A 21,051-nucleotide genomic window follows, 5' to 3' on the forward strand; every position below is an offset into this window, starting at 1 on the left:
TGGGGAGGTGTATGAGCAAATGGATAGCATGTTGGGGCAGATTAAAGACATTGTTGAGCCTAGAGATACCACCTTGTACAATTATATTCGTGTAGAGGTGCAAAACCGATGGGAAATGCTAAATATTCCATTGCATGCATTAGCATATGTTTTGACACCTAAATACTATCATCCATCATGGCTTTCAACACCAGCACCTGGGGGGGGGAAGCAGGAAAAAGCCACACCAAGATAGAGAGGTTCACGAAAAATATATGGCTGCATTGAGTAAATTAATCCCTGATGAGGAGGAGGCTGCATTGGTACGGAGACAGGTGAGCAACTATACGCTCAACACTGGTCCATTTGGGAGCATGCATGCAATTCAAGATCGAGAGACTTTTTCTGCTCTTGAGTGGTGGAACATGCATGGAGGGGGTACTCCACTTCTACAGAGTTTGGCATTGCGGGTGCTATCACAGGTGGTAAACACTTCTTCTGCAGAGAGGTGTTGGAGCTCTTATTCTTTCATCCACAGTGTTAAAAGGAACAGGTTGAATTTAGACCGGGCAGAGAGCTTGGTTTATGTTCATTACAACTTGCGATTGTTGTCCCATTACTGTGAAGATGCAAAGTCTAATAAAGACTTGTTGATTTGGGACAAGAATCCAGAGGAGCCCAATTTGGAGGATGGAGTGTTGCGACTAGAGCAATTAGAGGATGCTCTTATCCAGGTATGTCCATTGTGGTATGAATTTTCCAATTTTCCCTTATAAAGCATTTCTCTAATTCATGTTTTTAATTTTTTTGTTAACTAGTGTTTTTTTTTTTTTGCATGAATTTTTTGAGTGATTCTAGGATGATGATGACCGTGTTGATATGCCACCACCCCCACCCCCATCTGGTCCCTTGGTTCCTAGGTTCCATGGTTCAACACCAACAGCAGGGGGTTCTTCTTCATCAGTTTCAGTGCCACGACTTACACAGGGACCATCTTCTTCATTGCCACCACGTTCTATTCGTGGTGGAAGGAGGAGAGATTAGTAGATATATTCACAATCTACTACTTTTTGTCATAGATTACTCATTAGACTTGTAGACTTGTGAATTTGAATTTTGAACCTTTTTGGCTTGGCGGTGACCAAGTGACATATTTTGTAAACATTATTATTTGAATTTTGGACATGACAAATGTTGACAGTTGCTCACTTGCTAGATAAATCATAATATGCTCTATGTTTTATGTTTTATAATATGCTTAAATGTTTTATGTTTTATAATATGCTTAAAAATTTGATGTATGTTTGTAATAGCTAGAATATAGATGATTGTTGTACATACTAGTAACTACAATGGAATCATGGATGCCATATCTATCTTGATTTATGCAAAAATATGCATGTTTTCATGTCTTCTACAATTAATTTGGTATTTGGGATGTTTGTTTTGAGTATAAATGCAAAAAAATATAAAAATATATATATATATAGCAGACGCTTCCGCGGACGCTTCGCTTCCTAGATTTTTGGAAAATGACGCTTCCGCGCTCCCGCTTCCGCTTCCGCTTCGCTCCCGCTTCGCTCCCGCTTCGTGCAACATTGGTTGTGAAGCTTCTTGTAAAATCTCCTGTTTCTTCCTCTAAGCCTCCAACCCGGGTTGCTGTTTTCCACATGCTTCCCAACTCCTATGTAGTATAACCAGTGAGAATGTTGCTCGACACGGATTTTATTGACCATGCCTCTTCGTAGATCTAGAGACTAGGATTTTCAAATTCCATTTGACCTGATTGTTCCACCCTTTGACTGTCTCCTACCCTTTCTTAAACTTCCTATAGCACTAACACTTTTCCTATCTTCACAAGCTCCCTAGACTGATTAAAATGTTTTTTTGTTATGTGGCTTTGAGATATGTCCATCTTTACAACTTTTTTTCTTGATCTACATATATATTCTTGCATGTATATAGAAGTCAAAATTCTTAGAGCTGTCAAAGAGTTGTAAACGCTGTTATTTTGTCACATCTCATCTCATTTAGCATTTCATTAATGGTATCTTTTCTTCTATTAACCGATGTCATGCTACCCAAATCAGTTAACTGATGTCATGCTTTCCAAATCAGAAATGGCATTCAGATTCATCATTAGCTCTAACGTCCTGGCCATCCCTTTGGCCAACAACTCACCCTTCCTAGTGTGATCCTTGTACATTTTAATTGGCAGCTTTGTATTCAACATGCATAGATTGCTACACAATATTTAAGATCACATCATGACAAATAAATAGATCCCTAAGGATAAAGAATAAATATATTGATTCATCCCTGACTTGCAGGACTAGCCTGTGGTCTAAGAAACTGTGACCCAGGGGCATGTAAGCAATCAAAATAGCCAAGGGATTGCACTAGCCTGGGCCACTCCAACCCTTAACATGGTTGGATTTTTTTGCATCTTCTCCCAACTAGCGCAAATTTCAAAGTTCAAACCTTGGCTGCCTTACAAAACGAAATCTTTGAAATCCAATCATGCTAACGGGATTTGACGATCTTGATTATACATTGAAATCCAGTCGATCAAGACTAGTTTTGGTCCAAATGCTCCATTTTGCTTTGGATGTGATTTGGAATGTTTCTAACTGATCTTAGTTGCTCCCTATTCGAGAAGAGGATTTGTAAATCCTGGTCAGTATTCTCTATCCTTTTGTGATGGAATTTATAGGGATATAGAGATGGTATTTGGTGATTCATGACATCTATGAACTCTTTTTGTTCTCTTCCCAGTATTAATGGAAAGTATCTTTACTGTAACGGTATTTGCAAGTTGAATTATATGTGGCATTCATGATGGGGTGATCAGCTTTTGTGGAAGGTTTGATTTAGGACCTTGATTATCCACTAAAAATATAAGCCAACCTCCTTGGATCATAGGTTTAAAGCAACCCTTAAGGATACTAATTTCATTAGAGTGATTGTGTGTGGCCTAAGAGAAAATTTATTTGTATATTATGACTTTAGCCTGAAGCCTAGTATTTCTAAGAAATTGAATTGCAGATGTATGACTGTGGCTGATGAGGAGGGTTGGTTATTAATATCATTTGGTCTACTCGTGGATTTTAGATTAGGGTTTTTCAATGTCAGGTTCTGTTTCAAGGATCGGCAAGCAAACGACATTTGGCCATAATTGCTCTTTTCGGTGACTGAACTATAGGTCACGTGTTTGCATTTAGCCACTGGTTCAATGATATTTCTTGGAGGTATGCTTAATTGAGTGAAGCTAGCTTTGGTGTGGCTCTTAAATTTATAACTTTCTATGGTGACTGTGTGATGTTATTTGGATCACTACTCTTTCTTATCCTAGGAATGCAAGATGCAGTGTTACTTTTGTAGTGTTTCTTATCCTAAGAATTTCACACATCTTTTGGGATTGTATGATTGCTAGACCACTGTGTTCACATTTAGCTACCAGTTGAATGATATTTCTTGGAGGTATTACTTTCCATGGTTATTGTGCTATGCTCTTTGGATCACTACTCTTTCTTATCCTAGGCATTGGAGATATAGTGCTACAAGTTTTCATGTCTCCTAAGAGTAATTTTGTAATATGAACTTTTGTAGATAGTTGGATGAGTTAGCAACCTATGGTTGCTTTACTATCCCTTTTACTTAGAAAGTGTTTTTTTAAAATATATTTTTCTGATATGTTTTCCCATTCGGATATGCTTTCTATTCTTGCTTGGGTGGGAAGGGAAGTATTGCATTGTAAGGGCTATCATGTTGTTCGTTGTAGTGAATTTGAATATAAGACTTTTTTTGGGCAAAATATTTGAGTCCTTGAGCTATTTTAATAGGAGTTTTATTGTGGATGTTTAGTTGTGATTGAGTGGCTTTGATGAGAGACTGTTCATAATGAATGTTTAAAATATTGTGGTGTTGAATGCAACAAAGTGAGATTTGGTAACACAGAATGTATAAGCATTATCAAAAATTCAAAACCCTTAGTGGAAACTATAATGTCCTATACATACTGTGTAGTCTAAAAACGTGATGGTTGGCAACTTAAACAAAAGTTAATAAATCTAAAAATTTGATTGAAATTAGTAATTTCATTTTATATTATTAATGAAATACAACATATGGTGGATGGAGTACTTGTTTATGATCTCATAACATCATATTTACAATGTTAACAACCAATTCAAGATTAACAAGATAGAAGTCATTTTTCAAAATTTATGTTTAATTTTTGATGTAGATAGTCACTTTACAATTGTCAAATAGTTTACATGCAATACTTAAAACATTAAATTTGGTAATAAAACCATTGATTTGTGAAAATTCGTGAATTTTAGCTAAAGAGAAGGCTTCTACAATTCTTTGACGTTGTAATATGCGATTCAATTGGATATCTTAACCTGGCATTTCGTATGACCAAGAGCGGACTGGTTGAGGTAATTTAAAGATTGTCTTTTAGTAACTTCAGTAGTCACAATTTTTTGTAATGTTGTGTATGCAATCTTACTTTCCTTTGCATATTATCTTGATGTACAATTTGACTGTGCAAAACTATTGTGTACTCTAGCTTGTGGATGAGGCAGCACGTACCCTGAGATACATGAACAAATGCAAGGACAAAGGATTTGAAGAGGTGTTCATGACTAGAGTAGACTTCCCTGCAAAGTTTGACTACCACGCGAGGTAGTTTTATGTACAAATAGTACTCCACATTCTCTCTACGGTTAAATCTTACTTGTGTCCTGAGATGACTCACCGTACTTTAAAATCAACGATAGTTTAGAAGTTGGAACATTGATAAATAATCATTCTTTTAGGATAAGTTTCAATCTGCTAATATATTGAATAGGAACTTGTTATTCATGCCTTCTTTTATTGTACTAATTATGACTTGATAGGAGTCTATGAATTAGTGAAGATAGTCCAAATTTCTCTTCATGTCTTATAATTGATTGATGCATCATGCACCTAAACAAATTTTAGTTTGAAGCATATTGACTAAACTATAACAAACAATGGGAACAAATGTAGGCAAGTTATAATTGGTTTAGAAAATATACCGGAAGGGATACACAAAAGGTTTGTGCAAAAGGCCAGTTAGGGTTTACTTTAATCATTGGATAAGTAATTGTAATTTGCAAATTATTATTGAATATGTGGCTGCTAAATACAAAGTCTTTTCCTATTTTGTGGTACACAATTTTGAAGGGTCTACTTTTTCTTGCTTTGAGAAAATGTGAGCTTCTTTCAATGCTTAAAACTTCCTTTTTAGTCCTTTCGGCATGCTTAACTCTCTAGGAAAGCAATGCCCTCCCCCCCGAGGGAAATTGATTTCTAGTCTTTCGTCTCTCATACCATCTCCCTCTATGACATGTTCAAAGTAATAATTCCCAATTAAAATATTGTGAGTTGTCCTAAAATGCTATCATGTAATAAAGGTCATATATGTGTTAAGTCACCAACTAGGTGAATGAACAACTACACATAATTAGGTAGCACAACTACGGTACTACCTAGTGGATGAAGAAAGGAATTCTATTATATTGTGTATACTACTACATTTAATAATACACTTTCTCCTTTTGCCTCTGTCATGTTTTGATCATGATCTTTAAATTGCAATAATGGTATCATATCAAAGAAGATGTCCAAACCGAAGTTTGCATGGGTCCGAGAGAGAGAGAGAGAGAGAGAGAGAGAGAGAGATGCATGTCAAATTAAAACTTTAAAAGGTTGAGGTAAGTGAATGTTTATTTTAAAGTTTTCTCAAGTTCAAACTATAGATGAATTTTATTTATTTATTTTATTTTTATTTTTTAATTTAGAATAGTTTGAAGAAATAAGAAAGAAAAAATAGAGAAAGATCTTGACAGTCTACCATACATTAGACCGTGATACATTGACACACAATAGAAACACATAGATGCGACGGATCAAAGCGCGATGGAAAATCACACATAGAGTCCAATGTAAAAAGGAGTTTAGAGCCAGACATGAAACTGTGTGAGCTAGAGATAGAAATGCCTGTTAGAGGAAACTTGTCATATTCCAACAATACAGAGTAAAAGCTAAACATAGACATAAGAAATAGAGACAGATCTGTGGTGTAGGCACAAACAAATACACATAAGAAATTGACTGAGTTTTCATAGTTCAGAACTTGCACGAAGTAGACATATTAGGCTAGGCACAACCTACTGACCGCAGATGTGAGCAACATAGATGTGATGATAATGTCAAGAAGCACAAATGCAGCCTGAAGAGTAGAGCAGAGGCATTGATGTATACCTGAAAGATAACAGACATAGATGCATACTTGAAAGATAGTATAGAGAGACCCAACATAATCACATATCTAGATGTGAAAGATAGATGCATACCTAGAAGACAACTGCAGACATAATAGATTACCTTGACTTGTACAAAAGAAAATCTAAGTTGGAAGCCCAAACAGAAATGCACAATAAACAGACATATCAATAATAAAAACAAGAAACTAAATTCTATTTCTCAAACTCATGCAAAGAAATTGTGTACAAGATAGATTTTGTTAGCAAAATAATAAATCATCCCATGAGAAACAAATTTATGCAGACAGAGACTGCAAATTTACAGTAGCAAATATGTTTTACATAATCAATATCTAGAAGGTGCAAATATGTTTTACATAATCAATATCTAGAAGGTGAACCTTTCTTTTCAAGTGCTTCTCTGAGAAATTTATTAGATTACTTGGATGAAGAGATTCTACACTCAAAGAATAACTAAATTCTAGGTAATTTTAAAACTGAAATCTATCGAAACAACAATATTTGAATATGCTAATCTGCAAATGGATGCTGCTGGAAACACTAACAGAAAATACAGGAAAGCTGAAATCTCAAATATGCATCACTGTTTTATTATGAAAAAACAGTAAATTCTCACGCTATGTCTCAAAACCTCAATTTTATAACACAATGGAAGACCCTCTTACACCTTTATAGACTAGAATGAGATAGTTTTACAATGAATGCACTCCATCCCTGTAGTGTGCCTAGGTTAGAGGACTAAACCTTTACTCTAATTCCGGCTTCTGAAAGTCTGCCCTATGCCTACATGAGAGAGTTTCTAAATTAGAACCCTAAACTAGGAGTACATGCATGCATAAAAGCAAGTGTTAGCTGCTAGTGATGTACACCCTGCTTGGGCTAAGTCAACTCATGTGGTTATTTCTAAAACCTTTAAAAGCAAATAGGAATTAGAAAATATATAGAATTGAATTGAAACTGTAACTAAATTCAAACAATAGTTGTCATTTTAGAAATAATATTGAAAGCTAAATCAGAACAACAGCTCTAATTCTGGAAATAGTCTAGGGTTGGTGCATGCATATCCCCTCTCTATCTCTCTCATACATGACTGCTATGTGTCTCCTTTATTCCACTAGTGTTGCACCCTTTTACCTACATTCCACGTTAGCTATTCTTGGATGGTTGTAATAACCCTTGATTTAGTTTGCAAGAATTCAAGAGTTTAATTTGGCATATTATGACATGAAGATTTTTATCTCATAAATCCATGAAAATTTTGTAAATAGAGAACACCAGAAATAGCATAAAAATGTGCAAATCCCAGGAAAAAATATTGCAATTCCAACACTATTTTATTGCAGATATTTGTAGGAGGAAATTTACATATTAATTTAAGGTAGAACCTGACAAACTACTCTAGAGAGATCGCTTTGCCAAAGATGTTGAATCCATTCACCCTTGGATTCGGCCTTTTATTCCAACAATTCACTTGGCCTCAAGAAGTCATTCAACATGACTTCAAAGGAATTGTGAATCAATTCGATATTCTGGCGAATAGAAAACTTGGCTTGTGACAGAGATTTCGTCCTTAGCAGCAATACGATCTCCGATCTCCGATCTCCACACCAGACCGATTCATGTCCTTTCTCTTGTACCCACTCAGTCGATTTGCTTTGACTATGGCAATTCGGCCTAGCAATCTGGGATATTCACTCCTTGTTTACCCACAAGCTCGACCCTTGTGGCTGTCACTGTATTCAACACATACACAGGTAATAACTTCGGCCTTCTAACAGATGATACCGCTGCCCCTTGAGAGGATGGATTAAATTCAACTGTCTAGTAATCAATTCAACCTTGAATGAAGGAAATTGATAATGAATTGATCTTTTGACAGACAGTGCTGTGGCCATCCTAGCTCTGATTCAACCACCTCATAAAACTTTAATTCAGTCCCTAAGTAATGGAGAATTACTCTCTTTCTGAGTAAATTTTCGGCCTCCAGGAACACACTGTAAACCATAGTTATCAGAACCGGATCAGTCATTGAACCGGCAGACCCCTGGGACCGGGAATTGGTCAGAACCGTACGGAAACCAGTAAAAAAACCTGGAACAAAATACCGGTCAACCAAAAACACATAAAATATTCAAATTTTAAAGAAAAACATATATATTCACGTGCATCCATATGAATCCACACCATTTACACACAAATAAGCAAAAGTTCTCACTTACAAGGTGCACATAACCAAAAGAGCACCTAGTGCGATCCATCTCTAAACCGAAAATACATTAGCAAACATGCTCCACATGGCCTCTAGCATCCAAAAAAGGTTATGCTACAACAAATACCTACATATCATCAAAATCATTGCCTATATTGTTATCTTCGTCATCAATATCACCCTCTAAGCATTAAATTAAGATAGAAAAATCATTGCATGTCAAGTCAAGATTTTGTTTGAGTGATGGGTATTCTTTTTAGTAGGCTCATAATAGAGGAGTTCAACAACCAATGCCACTAACATCAAGGTACATAGAGGGCTTGGTGCTCCTGATTAAATACTAGTTCAATACCCTTGTACATGAGAAAATCCAATGTAGCGTTGCAACGCCCCCAAACCTAAAAACCTGGAAAATTGTTAACTCTGTTGGATTTCGAGTGAGATCTAAAATTCTACTTTCTCCATATGAAATCTAATGAGGTTGAAGCCACTCGCAAACATCTTGAGTCATTTCATGGTAATGTTAAAAATTTAAGTAAAAGGATGAAAATGAAAGATAAACGAAAATGAAATGCATAGCAATGGGAGGACCATATGCTTGAATATTAGGCACCTATTTTGGGCTAGTGCCCAACTAAGACAAACATTAAAGAAAAAGAAGCAAAACAGGCCCCACTTGTTGCTTTCTACGTGACTTTACTGTACTGAACCAGACAAAAATAGGTCAAGTCACTTGTTCAAACTGGTTTTTGCATCAAAAATGGTCAGACCGATTTGAACTGGCCTGTATGGTTTGGTCCTTATAACATTGTTGTAAACTCGACCCTTATTAGCAATAAACTTGGCCCACGCAGGGAAGGGAACTCAACCCATATTCTTGCAATAAATTCGGTCCTTGAATGATAGTAGAATGAACCTTCACAACCTTCATGAATGCATTGCGATTGATAGGCTTGACCCTCTGAACAAATGTCTCGACTTTAATTGTTTAATAAAACTTGTCCCGTAAATATATTAGGAATTTGTTCTCTTGAATAAGCTCCGTGGCCACAGGACCAACCTGCGTACAAGAATTGGCTAGGGTGTGTCTCTCAACACCGAAACCAACGATCTTCAGCTAGGGTATGCCTCTCAATATTGAAACTGGGAAATATTTAGGGTTTTCTCTTTACATGATAACTCCTAGAGCTCCTTGCCAATTTTCTCAACAATTCTCCCCACCCTCTCCTTCAATCTCCTTCTCCCTTTTTATAATAATTTACTCCTCTAAAAACCATATGTAATACAATGGGTCACTTAATTTCTCGAAAGTGACTTTTTACCCCTTTTATTTAATTATTATCTATTTTATTATGGTGACCCCTTTATTTTTCCTGTCAATAGCCCATGGGATCTAGATAGGCTAAGACTCAGCCTCCTTTTACTTCTAAGGGTTAGAAAAGGACATTACAATCCTACCTTCCCAAATTTTGCTTGTCCTCAAGCAAATTCCATCCAGTACTAGGATACCAAACAAGTCGACTAAAAGTTTTGGCAACAATTTTCCACGTCATCTCATGGTTGCCCAATTCATTAACATTGCTACCTATCATCATGTCATGAAGCAAATCCTGTAACCTAAGTTGCAGGAAACGTGGGCAGGGGGTCCGTTTCCCCAGGGGAAACGAAACGAAACTCGTTTCCCCGTACCGTACGGCCTGGAAACGCGTTTCCGGCCGTACGACCACGTTTCCCGAAACGGAAACTTGGCCGTACGGCCGGAAATGCGTTTCCAGGCCGTATGTGCTACGTTTCCCCCAAAAAAACACTTGTTTTTTAATTTTTTTTTTTTTTAAAATTTGTTTTTAAATTTTTTTAGGGTTTCCAGGTAGTTCTAGAAACCTATTCTAAAGTTATAAAAGAGCAGCTTGGCTCATTCTCTGCACATATATATAATAATTTTTATATATTTTTTATGATTGCACATATATATAATAATAATTTTTAAATATTTTTAATATATATTATTATATATATTCTCGTTTCCCCGTTTCCAAAATTTGGGGAGGTCGCGTTTCGTTTCGCTTCCCGTTTCGGAAACTCGTTTCCGTTTCCCCGTTTCGTGCAACTTAGCGTGCAAAGTTGAAGTGCATGACTCTTCATAATGGCCTATCTGCTTCACTATTCAACTATATTTTCGTTGGATCACCTATTTCATCTTGGGAAACCAACTGCCCTAGCAGAGATTATGGTGATTTTATGATTTCTTTGTCTCCCAATACCCTTCCTCCATTGGTTTATCTCTTACTAGCTGATACTCCTTGTCCCAGTGTTGTTGTTTGGCTTTACTGTTTACTCCTCTTAGCTGTGGATGCCCTTCCTATTTGGTCTTGCGTCATCTTCCTGAGCACTCCTACTAGCATATCAACATGGTTAGGCTTTGATTGAGTCATGAAACCTAGGTTTGGCTGCGAATTTTCCTTGTCATCTGAATTGGACTAGTGGCTAATATGCTGAGTATCTTGTGATGGTGTCCTGTGCTTTTGCCTGATTTTGCTCGCCATTTTGTTTGAGTGTAGCAATCTTTGGGGTATCGTGAGTTGTGCCTCTCAAGATGACCCCCCCCCGGACCTCCCTTCATAATGAATCCTGTCTCCATGGTCTGGTAGTTTTTCCAATGCTTCCCTATGATGATAAGCCATTGGACACCCAATACTATGTCCAAATTTGGCAACTTCACAACGTAGAAATTGTCAAGCATAGTGTAGTTTCCCATCTTTGAATCTGCCTTTGGAACTGTCTGATAGCATGCCATGATGAAATCGTTGGCCATCTCCGCATTAATGCCTTCAGAGTCCTTTGTTGAGATGCCTCTTTTAGCTATTAATGCCAAGTCAATAAAATTGGGGGTTGCCCCACTGTCCATTAGGACAATGACCGTGTGCCTTTGTATGGAACTTTTGACTCTGAAGGTGTTGTAGCTAGGGGCTCTTGAAGGGGCTCTTGAAAGTGTAGGTATGGTGCCACCTACTGCTTTTACCCTTGACTGCTCCTCCTCTAAACTAGAATGCCTGTCATTCTGCATTGGTCTTGTTTCTTCTCCCTCATTTTCAGAGAGCACCTCAATGTAGTGCACTTTTCCCTTTCCCTTGCATCTGTGCCTTGGCTCCCAAGGCTCCTTGCAGCTATAACAAAGTTTCTTTCTTTGTAACTCATCTCGAGTTCCAGGATACAACTTGCTTCTTTTGGCCTCCTCCTCTCGGGGAGGTATCTTATCTTTATCTTGCGGAATGGGTGTGAGTTGGGAGGTGCTTTACTTTTAGGTACCACATCCTCCATATCTCTTGTCCTAGAAATAACTTCCTATTGAGAAGTCCATTAGGGAAACATCTATTCTTGATTTCTCTTACTTGACATTTACTTGTGATATTGTATTTGTCTTATGTTGATTATATTAGTGTTCTCATCATCAAATAAATGCTAAAAACATGAAGATCATATACAATGAACACTAGATGTAGGGAATCAGCCAGGGAAAAACCCCTATGAAGGGGAAAACCCAGTCAAACTCTTCCACTAGTAAAATTCAAATCAGATTGAGACAACCAAGACCCTTTAGACAAAAGACCTTTCTCACTCCAAACCATCAAGTCAACCTTCTCCTTCTCCTTCTGCAGTCCTCGGTCTAAGTTCTCCATCTTGCACCTTCGACTCCTGTAATATTTATCATTCCCTTTGGTTTGAGGCAGAATCTAGACTCCATAGATTTCTCCTTCCTACACTATAACAACTCCTTTGTGATGATAAAGACTTTAGTTATACATATTCACACTTTCTTCTCTTCATAATAATTGCAGATCACTGGTATGACATCCTCAATAGTTCAAATAGCTCTTGTATATATACTCTTCTTGTGTGAGGATGTGACCCTTCAAAGAGGCCCACTTGATGGTGGAGTTTACATAACTAAATACATGAAATAAATTTCTTTTCTTTGACACATGAGCCCAAGAAGGGTCTTTTACATAATGAATTTGACATTGACTTAATACAGAAATCCTAGAGCACACAATGGGTGCTTTGACCTGTTGATCAATGACCCAAGCATGAAACCCATGCTTTAATAAGTCAATTTCTTTTACAATAAAATTTCCTTTTCTTTCTTTTGACAAATACACTACATCATGAGTCAAATACAATTATGAAGACCGAGACTAGTTACATTCTTCAACACTCCCTCTGAACTAGGGAGGTAGTCATAATTACATATATACAAAGGTACATGGAAGATCTCAAAATGATATGTTCTATGAAGAATCACAACACACACAATGCTACATATTAGATACTTGACCAAGGTATCTAACTGGTTGGGACTAAGGTGTGTTCCAAGCTTTAACCACTCTAGGTACCATCATACTTCAACTCTAACACCAACCTAGGGATCTAGGTATTGTATTCAAGGTCGAAGCTCCACAAGACCAACAATAGCCTCCTTACTTTGGATCTAGACATCGTCATAGGCCAACCAAATGTCCTCCCAAGCATCTTGTCGCCTCAATATGTTTCATCTCTTCTTATCAACTATATCATGTATATCCACCAGTCCAAGCATGCTTCAAAACGTTCAACATTCTTATCAAGAGATCTTGCACAATCACAACCCCAATTAGTAATAAAATTTCAATATATATATATAAGTTACACAAACCTCTCGGGTTGTCAAATATACTGATGCTTCTTAGGTCATCTTCATATTTTCCAACACATCTTGTTTGGAAGCTTTCTTCTTTTAACTTCTACATCAACACCAAACTCACCCTTGGCACTTCTTCCAGAACATCCAAGTCTTGTTAACTTTTCCATTCATGAATTACCATCTATAATGCTTCAACCATGATCGTTACTCTTTCTTTCAAGGTCTTTATTATAGTTGTTACATTATGCCCTTGCTCTCAACTAGGGAGATATACACTTTCTTTCATCCAAGCTCCATCTCAACTTAGGGAGATCAACAATTTCATAACATTGAAGAAACTTCAACCTTCCAAAGCTTCATGTCTTTAGGAATATCATTCTTTCTTATGACAACAAAGTCGTCTATTCATCTTTTATGTCATCATTATTCTTACAACGTCCTTTATCCATCATCATCCTCATCATTAAGTCATCTTCAACATCTTGAAGATTATGTACCTGCAAATCTTCAACAACAAGTACAATTATACAAAAGCATGAAGTCAACTATATCAAAATCATGTCATTACAATGGAAACATCAAAATAATCAAGCTTTAGATATCAAATAACTAAACCTAGTTAGGTTCGTAGTCAACACGGGTTACATCTTTTATATTCTGGAATTCAACAACTTGCTAGGGTTTTTGTTGCAAACCCTAGATTCCATTATCGAGACTTAAAGCCTTAGATATCAACAACTAAATCAAGTTAGCAATCCAATCATAGCACTTTACATCTAGGGCTTCAATATTATGCCCTAGAATTTCATGTCAAATTCTACTAGGGTTTTGTCACAAACCCTAGATTTCATTAATAAAACTAAATCATGAATATCAACAATTAAGTTAGCATACTAGAATTTCATATCTAGGATTTCATTATTTTTTTTGTAATCTTGGTAGGACTCCGATTTTCGTGTTTACATGTCCATTATTCACCCGCTACGGGGGGAGGGTAGCACAAGATTTGAACCCAAGACTTTCGGTTCGGTGACACTTCATTTCCACGGCCACTGCCACTGCCACTTGAGCTACCCCAGGTGGACATATTTAGGGTTTCATTATTATTTCCTTGTATCAATCTTTTATTAAGGTTTTATCAAAAACCGTAGATACAAACATCAAACTCCAAAATTAAATATACGACAATTTTGACCAGGCTAGGTTTCCAATCATACAAAAGCCCATACACCTAGGTTTTCTTTCTTAGGATTTTATGTTAACGATTTTAAGGGTTTTGTCATAAACCTTAATTCACCAAACCCTAAAAATCTAAGGTTTCATCATATAACCTAGATATCAACATCAAACCCTAAATAGGCTAGGGTTTTATCATAATATTATCAAAACCCTAATAAAAAGAGTAGGATTTTATCATGTGATAATTTATCAACAAACCCTAAGTATAAAAAAGATAGGGTTCTGTAGTGAACCCTAAAGGTTGGGGTTTTACTAAAGTAAACAAAAGATATATAATATAACATGGTTCATTTAATCTAAAGATTAATCGCCTTAAACAAGAAACTTAATGATTCAAAACCCTATACTTGAAAGAGTTAGTAATATAGAACAAATCTTAAAATGACCTTACCTTGTACTATGAAGAAGATCTACTATAAATTTTTGTACATACCTTGAGTTACTCCTTTTACAAACATGGTAAGGTTTCCTTAATGAACCGCTCCCTCAGAATTATGTCAACATCTTCATGGCTCATCTACTTATGAGTCAACTTGTGCTTAAGGATCCAACTTGTTATTAGCATTTTTACCTTATCTTTGCTTCCTTCAATATATACTTGCAATATTTATGTACAAGCACAACCAAAATATACAATTACAAGAGTGGGATGATAATGAATTACTAAAGATTTTTGAGTACAAACCCTAACTAGCTCTAAAGAGCAATTATTTAATTTTTATTTTGCAAAGGATCCGCGAATCTTAGATATCATGAGTTAGGGTTTCAAAGAGAGAACGTGCAAATAAGGTGAGGGTTTTTCATATGTATTATCTAGGGTTTATAATCCTAAATATTCACAATCTTTATTACAATAAAACTAGCCAACCCTAGAATTATATAAGTAACCAAACCCTAAAACATTTCATGCTAGACCTTTTAACAAATGATATACCTCAAGATTACATACCTTAGCCTTCTATGCTTGAAAGTTTGATGCTTCATTGAGCTTATTGCTCTTCTTGCAAACTATAGTCATAGTGTTAGATGAATAAAGAAACAAAAATAAACAATACTTACTTGACTTTTGATGAGATCCTCAAATCTACTTCCACAAGCTGGTGTAAGACAAACTAGTTTGTAGACTTCTTCCTTTCTTGAGACAGGGATGCTAAGATTGCTTATCAAGGTCTTCCTTTCTTCAATGTCTTGTACAACAGAGATTGGCTTCTTTGTCACTTATAGGTCTCGGCCTTGCTATGCAAGTCTCTTCAAATAGGCTACACCTTACACTGATATAGACTGCTTCCTTTTACTTAACAAATGTCTTCTTTTATTTGGTTAGACATCCACAAGGAATATAGGGCTCGATTGCTTTTTTCAAGATTGATGGATTAAGTTTCACTAAAGTTGACTTCTCACAGTAGATCTTATTCTGTCAAGAAATGAGATCCTCCAAGTCAACTTTTTCTGTCACTATTGAAGTTCAAATCTTATATACATATTCACATATTCTTGTCCCTTTTCTATAGTGGTCTTGGCTCCATTGATTTTTGTGGAGTGACTGTGATTTTATAACATACCTATAGTATCTCTAAATAATTCGATCCCTGAGCTTTTAATTCTTGAACTTTTTGCTGGTTACAGGGACTATCTTTAGTCCTTTCAAAATTCGATCATTTTGGATTCCTGAGATGACACAAGTCCTTTGGATTTTAGAGGTGTTTTTAGGACTTAAATTTTATGTTGAGGACTTCACTTAGCCTTGTAAAGATTTCGGCCTAGAATGGACTAGTAGTCTAGTAATTCAGATATTTGAAATGCTCCTTGGTTCCTTTCTCTGGTCTGCGACCTAATTGCAGAGGTAAGAATTTATGATCATGCCCAAAAATGTGCCACATTAGTTTGATTCCCTTTTTAGATGATTCGATCTTTCAAAGGTAGACTTGAAACTCTTTTTAGAAGTGACCTTCTTAGCTGCCTTGTCCAACTAACCTTAGCTCGATACCATGTTGAGAAATCCATTAGGGCAATATTTATTCTTGATTTCTCTTACTTGACATTTACTTGTGATATTATATTTGTCTTATGTTGATTATATTAGTGTTCTCATCATCAAATAAATGCCAAAAACATGAAGATCATACATAATGAACACCAGATGTAGGCACTCAGTGAAGGGAAAACCCCCATGAAGGGGAATACCTGTTGAAATATGTAACTAGGTTCGGTCTTCATAATGACATGTAATCATGATTTTATATATTTGATGTAAAGAGAAACCTAAATTTATTTATAGGTCAAGCACCCATTGAGTGCTTCTAGGGCTTGTCATTGAGTCTACAAGTCAATGTTACATCTTTACATTGGGCATGTTACATCTTGTAAAGAAAATTTATGTAAAGTCAAAAGTGTCAAATAGACCCTCCAAGACTTTGTCATCATCAAAAGAACAAGTCAGCGTCTATGAGTGAAGAAGTCGACCTAGGGGCAACAATTCGACCTAGAGAAAGACCTATATATAAGGAAGAGCTCGACCTCATTTGGGAGGGAAAAAGGCAACTCATGGAAAGCACAAGAAGAGCATAGAATGCCTAGTGAACGGAAGAAGAAACCAAGGAAGGAAAGCAAAGTATTAGAGGATTGTTTTGGGTCATTTGCACCTCACACGTGCGAGAAAACTAGGGCTTCAATTGCAGCAGTAAGACTGAAATTGTAGCTACCTTAGAAGATCGAAATCAAGTGTGAAAAGGACTAAGTTTGCAAGCCTAATTGTCAAGAAGGAGAAGGCTATCCAAACGAAGAAGGAAAGGAAGTAAAATTCATCATTATTATCCCACATGTGCCATCTAGGGTTTTTGCAGAAGAAGCTGATGGAAGTCGAAGTTGCAGAAGAAGCTGCTGGGGTCGAAGTTGCAGAAAAAGCTGCTTGGGGCCAAAGTTGCAGAGGCTGCTTGGGTCGAAGTTGTTGGAAGGAAAAGCTCATCAAGGAGGAAGGATTGACTTGGTCTTGGAGGGGACTTTGATAAGGGTCTTAGGTCTTGGAATTTGTCATTTGAAGTTCTATAAGAAGAGAAGAGTTCTTATGGGTTTTCCTCTCAAGAGGAGAGGTTTTGACCTTGGCTGATAACCTATATTTTGTGTCCTCTTGTCTCACTGTTCTTTATTGTTTGGTCGCTGTTTGACGATAAGAACAATAATTATAATCAAGTGAAAAAAGCTAATCAAGTTAAGTAAACACACAACACAAGCCATTATCAAAAGTAAGAGAAATCACCTATTCTAGCCGCCCCTAGATTTCTCAACAGAACCTTGTCAAACTCTTCCACTAGTAAATTCATATCAGATTGAGACAACCAAGACCATTTAAACAAAATATCTTTCTCACTCCAAACCATCATGTCAACCTTCTCCTTCTCCTTCTATGGTCCTTGGTCTAAGTTCTCCATCCTGCACCTTCAACTCTTGCAATATATATTATTCCCTTTGTTTTGAGGCAGAATCTAGACTCCATAGATCTCTCTTTCCTTTGCTATAACAACTCCTTCTTTGTGATGATAAAGACTTAAGTTAGACATCTTCACACTTTCTTCTCTTCATACTAATTGCAGATCACTTGTATCACATCCTCAATATGTCGAATAAATCTTGTATATATACTCTTCTTGTGTGAGGACGTGACCCTTGAAAGAGGCCAACTTGACATCTTCTTGAGCTCGAATTTAAGTGCTTTGGGCCGACTTGATGGTGGAGGATTTTACATGACTAAAATACATGAAATAAATTTATTTTCTTTGACACAATGAGCCCAAGAAGGGTCTTTTGCATAATGACTTTCACTTTGACTTAGTACAAAAATCCTAGAGCACACAATGGGTGCTTTGACCTATTGACCAATGACCCAAGCATGAAACCCATGCTTTAATAAGTCAATTTCTTTTGCAATAAAATTTCTCTCTTTCTTTTGACAAATACATTACATTATGACTCAAATACCATTATGAAGATCAACACCAGTTACATTCTTCAACACCTCTTGTAGTGTGCTAGGCTTAAATGCCTTGACCCAACCATGCAATGGTTCAACTAACCCCTCTGTGAACATGATCTGATAATGAAATCTAAGACAATTAATAAGGTTTTACAGACTCATGTGTATGGATTTGTCTATGTTATTTTATGCAATGGATCGATAAGATTGCGAAACACACAGACCATGAAGCAGTAAACAAAACATAATAGACAACACATAACACAACAAATTTAATAAGGAGTTCACCCAATACTCTTGGGCTACATCTCCTGGTCCAGCCTTCAGTGGTGGCCTCTCTATTATGTCTTCAAGCAAAGTTTTTACAATAGTATGAGCTCAATTTGAGACTCAATACACAATATATATAACAGTAAGAGTTTGCTTGAACCTCTCAAGCTTTCTCTGAGTACACAAACTCTCTGAATCACTCTTTGTCTCTGTCTTAGCTCTGTCTCAACACTGCCTGCTCTATCTTCTGTTTGCTATGGCTTTAAAGCCAAAACAACGCTGCCTGTTCATTTCTCCTGCTCGACTTTCTGTCTCCCGGGCCTCTGTCCGCTCGAATCCCTCTTCCAGCATTACACAATCATTGCATAATGCCTAAAGGGGAGGTGGCCACCTATTCGCAACGTAAGAGTGCCTCGGCCCTTGAAATCCTTCAGAATCCCAAACGCGGTCGTTTTCTGCTAACACAGGAAAATGCATGCATAACTGTGAAATTCCGCCAAAACACAATTCATTTCGGACTTCAAAAGTCCTTAAATATGGTCTATTCCCCTATCGGGTCCGTCCTCCATCACTATCGCAAGTCGCTTCAGCCTTGCTCCAAGGTTCCCCTTTGTATTTTTGAAGTATGTTAAAAATCGCGAAAAATGCATTAAAATGGCCTTTCTTCGGACTTGAAACAATATATAATAGCCTTAAGGGACCCTTTCGGGTCTGGCTTATCGCATCGGCCTTCATCCTTCACATTTCGTTTAATAACCGAAAACTGCGAAAATACATTAAAACTGGCTTTTCCACGGATCTCAAATCTTATGAAATATTACTGATAAACCCATCGGGTCCGGTTCATCGGATCACACATAATGGTTTCCCCAATTGCGATATCGCAATCGCTCATCGCAATAACCCTCGGGCCGTTGTAAGCGCTCCTGCAATCTCCGATAGCGATCCTGCGATGTAATATGGGCCATCGATCTGCGCGCTTGATCGATGGTCCAAATTAACTCCGCCAATCGCCATCGCCATACATATATGTTAAGCGCCGATATCCCTGTCTGTGAGTGCCGATTGCGATTGCCGATCAGATCTGGACCGTTGATCGGCCAGATCTGACGGCTACTGTGCATCCATTGTTCCACGCCTCCATACTCTGTTTTTTTCACGGTTTTCTCTAGTTTTTACCTCCCGATAGTGTTTTTCAGCCATTCTAAGGGCTCTTGGCATGCGGTTGTTTTGATCTTTGGCATGATTTTTCGAGTTTTCAAGACTTAGAGAGTGTTCTTGGATCCATTTGGATCACGCCTTCCCACTGAAAAAGGCTTTTGGACCACCAAAAGTTGGTTTTCAAGCATCGCTTAAGTGAGGGTACAACTGCCTCACTTGCCCAATCTCTATCCATTTTGCACTGCTGGGTTTTGAACCTTTGAGTCCAATTCTTAGGTACTCAACATCCCCTCTGCGCATAGTTCTCACCTTCCTGTCCAGAACTATATCTTCTTGCAACTCATTGAGATATTCAGGCAACAGATCATCAATAGAAGGCAATTGACTTTGCTCTTCGGGATCTTCAATTAATGAAGGTTCAAACAGTCTTAAATTTTCTGCATTTACTACTGAATAGATGTGCATGTATGCTAGCAAATCAAGGTGGAAGGCATTCTCACCAATTTTCTCGAGTACCTTAAAAGGCCCATACCTTATTGGCTTCAGTTTCTTTCCTTCACCTTGCATTCTGTCCTTGCTGATATACAACCAGACTTGATCACCAACTTGGAAGCTGTGCTCCACCCAATGTTTATCATGCCTTGCCTTGTACTTGGCTTGGCTCTTTTCTAGCTATTCCTGCACTGCCTGATGAATTTCTTGGATTTGTTCGATGAACCTGGTTGCTTTGTCCACATCACTGTGTCCAGCAACTGCTATGTCTTTTTCAAAGACAAAATCCAAGGGAGACCTTGGTATAAAACCAAAACAGGTCTCAAAAGGAGATCTCTGTGTAGAAGAATGTTTAGCACGGTTGTAAGCATGTTGCACATAACATAAATGTTCATCCCAAAGCTTGGGATGCTTGCTGCAATAACCCCTGAGCAACTGGATCACTGTCTTGTTGACTACCTCTGTTTGGCCATCGGTTTGTGGGTGAAAGGCTATGCTCTTCTTTAGTCTGGTGTCCATCAATTCCCACAGACTTGACCAAAACTTCCCAACAAATCGGGAGTCTCGATCAGATACTATGGAAGTGGGTAACCCAAAATGCACCCAGACATGCTGAAAGAACAACTTCGCTGTTTGTTCAGCTGTAATCTGCTTATTACAAGGTATTAAAATACACATTTTGCTGAACCTATCCACAATAACATATAAATAGTCATGTCCCTTTCTAGATTTTGGC

At 37.3% G+C, this 21,051-nt stretch overlaps 1 protein-coding gene across 1 annotated transcript in view; it reads left to right on the forward strand.

Annotated features, from left to right (window-relative positions):
- The window catches only part of LOC149143929 (uncharacterized), a 221,145-nt gene that overhangs the window by 58,177 nt on the left and 141,917 nt on the right, over window positions 1-21,051 (forward strand). The window contains exons 8-9 of the mRNA XM_089451980.1: window positions 4,323-4,421; window positions 4,553-4,668. Coding sequence (XP_089308106.1) covers window positions 4,323-4,421; window positions 4,553-4,668 — 215 coding nt within the window. The remainder of the gene's footprint in view (window positions 1-4,322; window positions 4,422-4,552; window positions 4,669-21,051) is intronic.

The sequence above is a fragment of the Pinus tabuliformis genome, chromosome X (assembly GCF_031772625.1).
Source record: "Pinus tabuliformis cultivar Carrire ecotype Pingquan chromosome X, CPIR1, whole genome shotgun sequence".
Taxonomy (NCBI): domain Eukaryota; kingdom Viridiplantae; phylum Streptophyta; class Pinopsida; order Pinales; family Pinaceae; genus Pinus; species Pinus tabuliformis.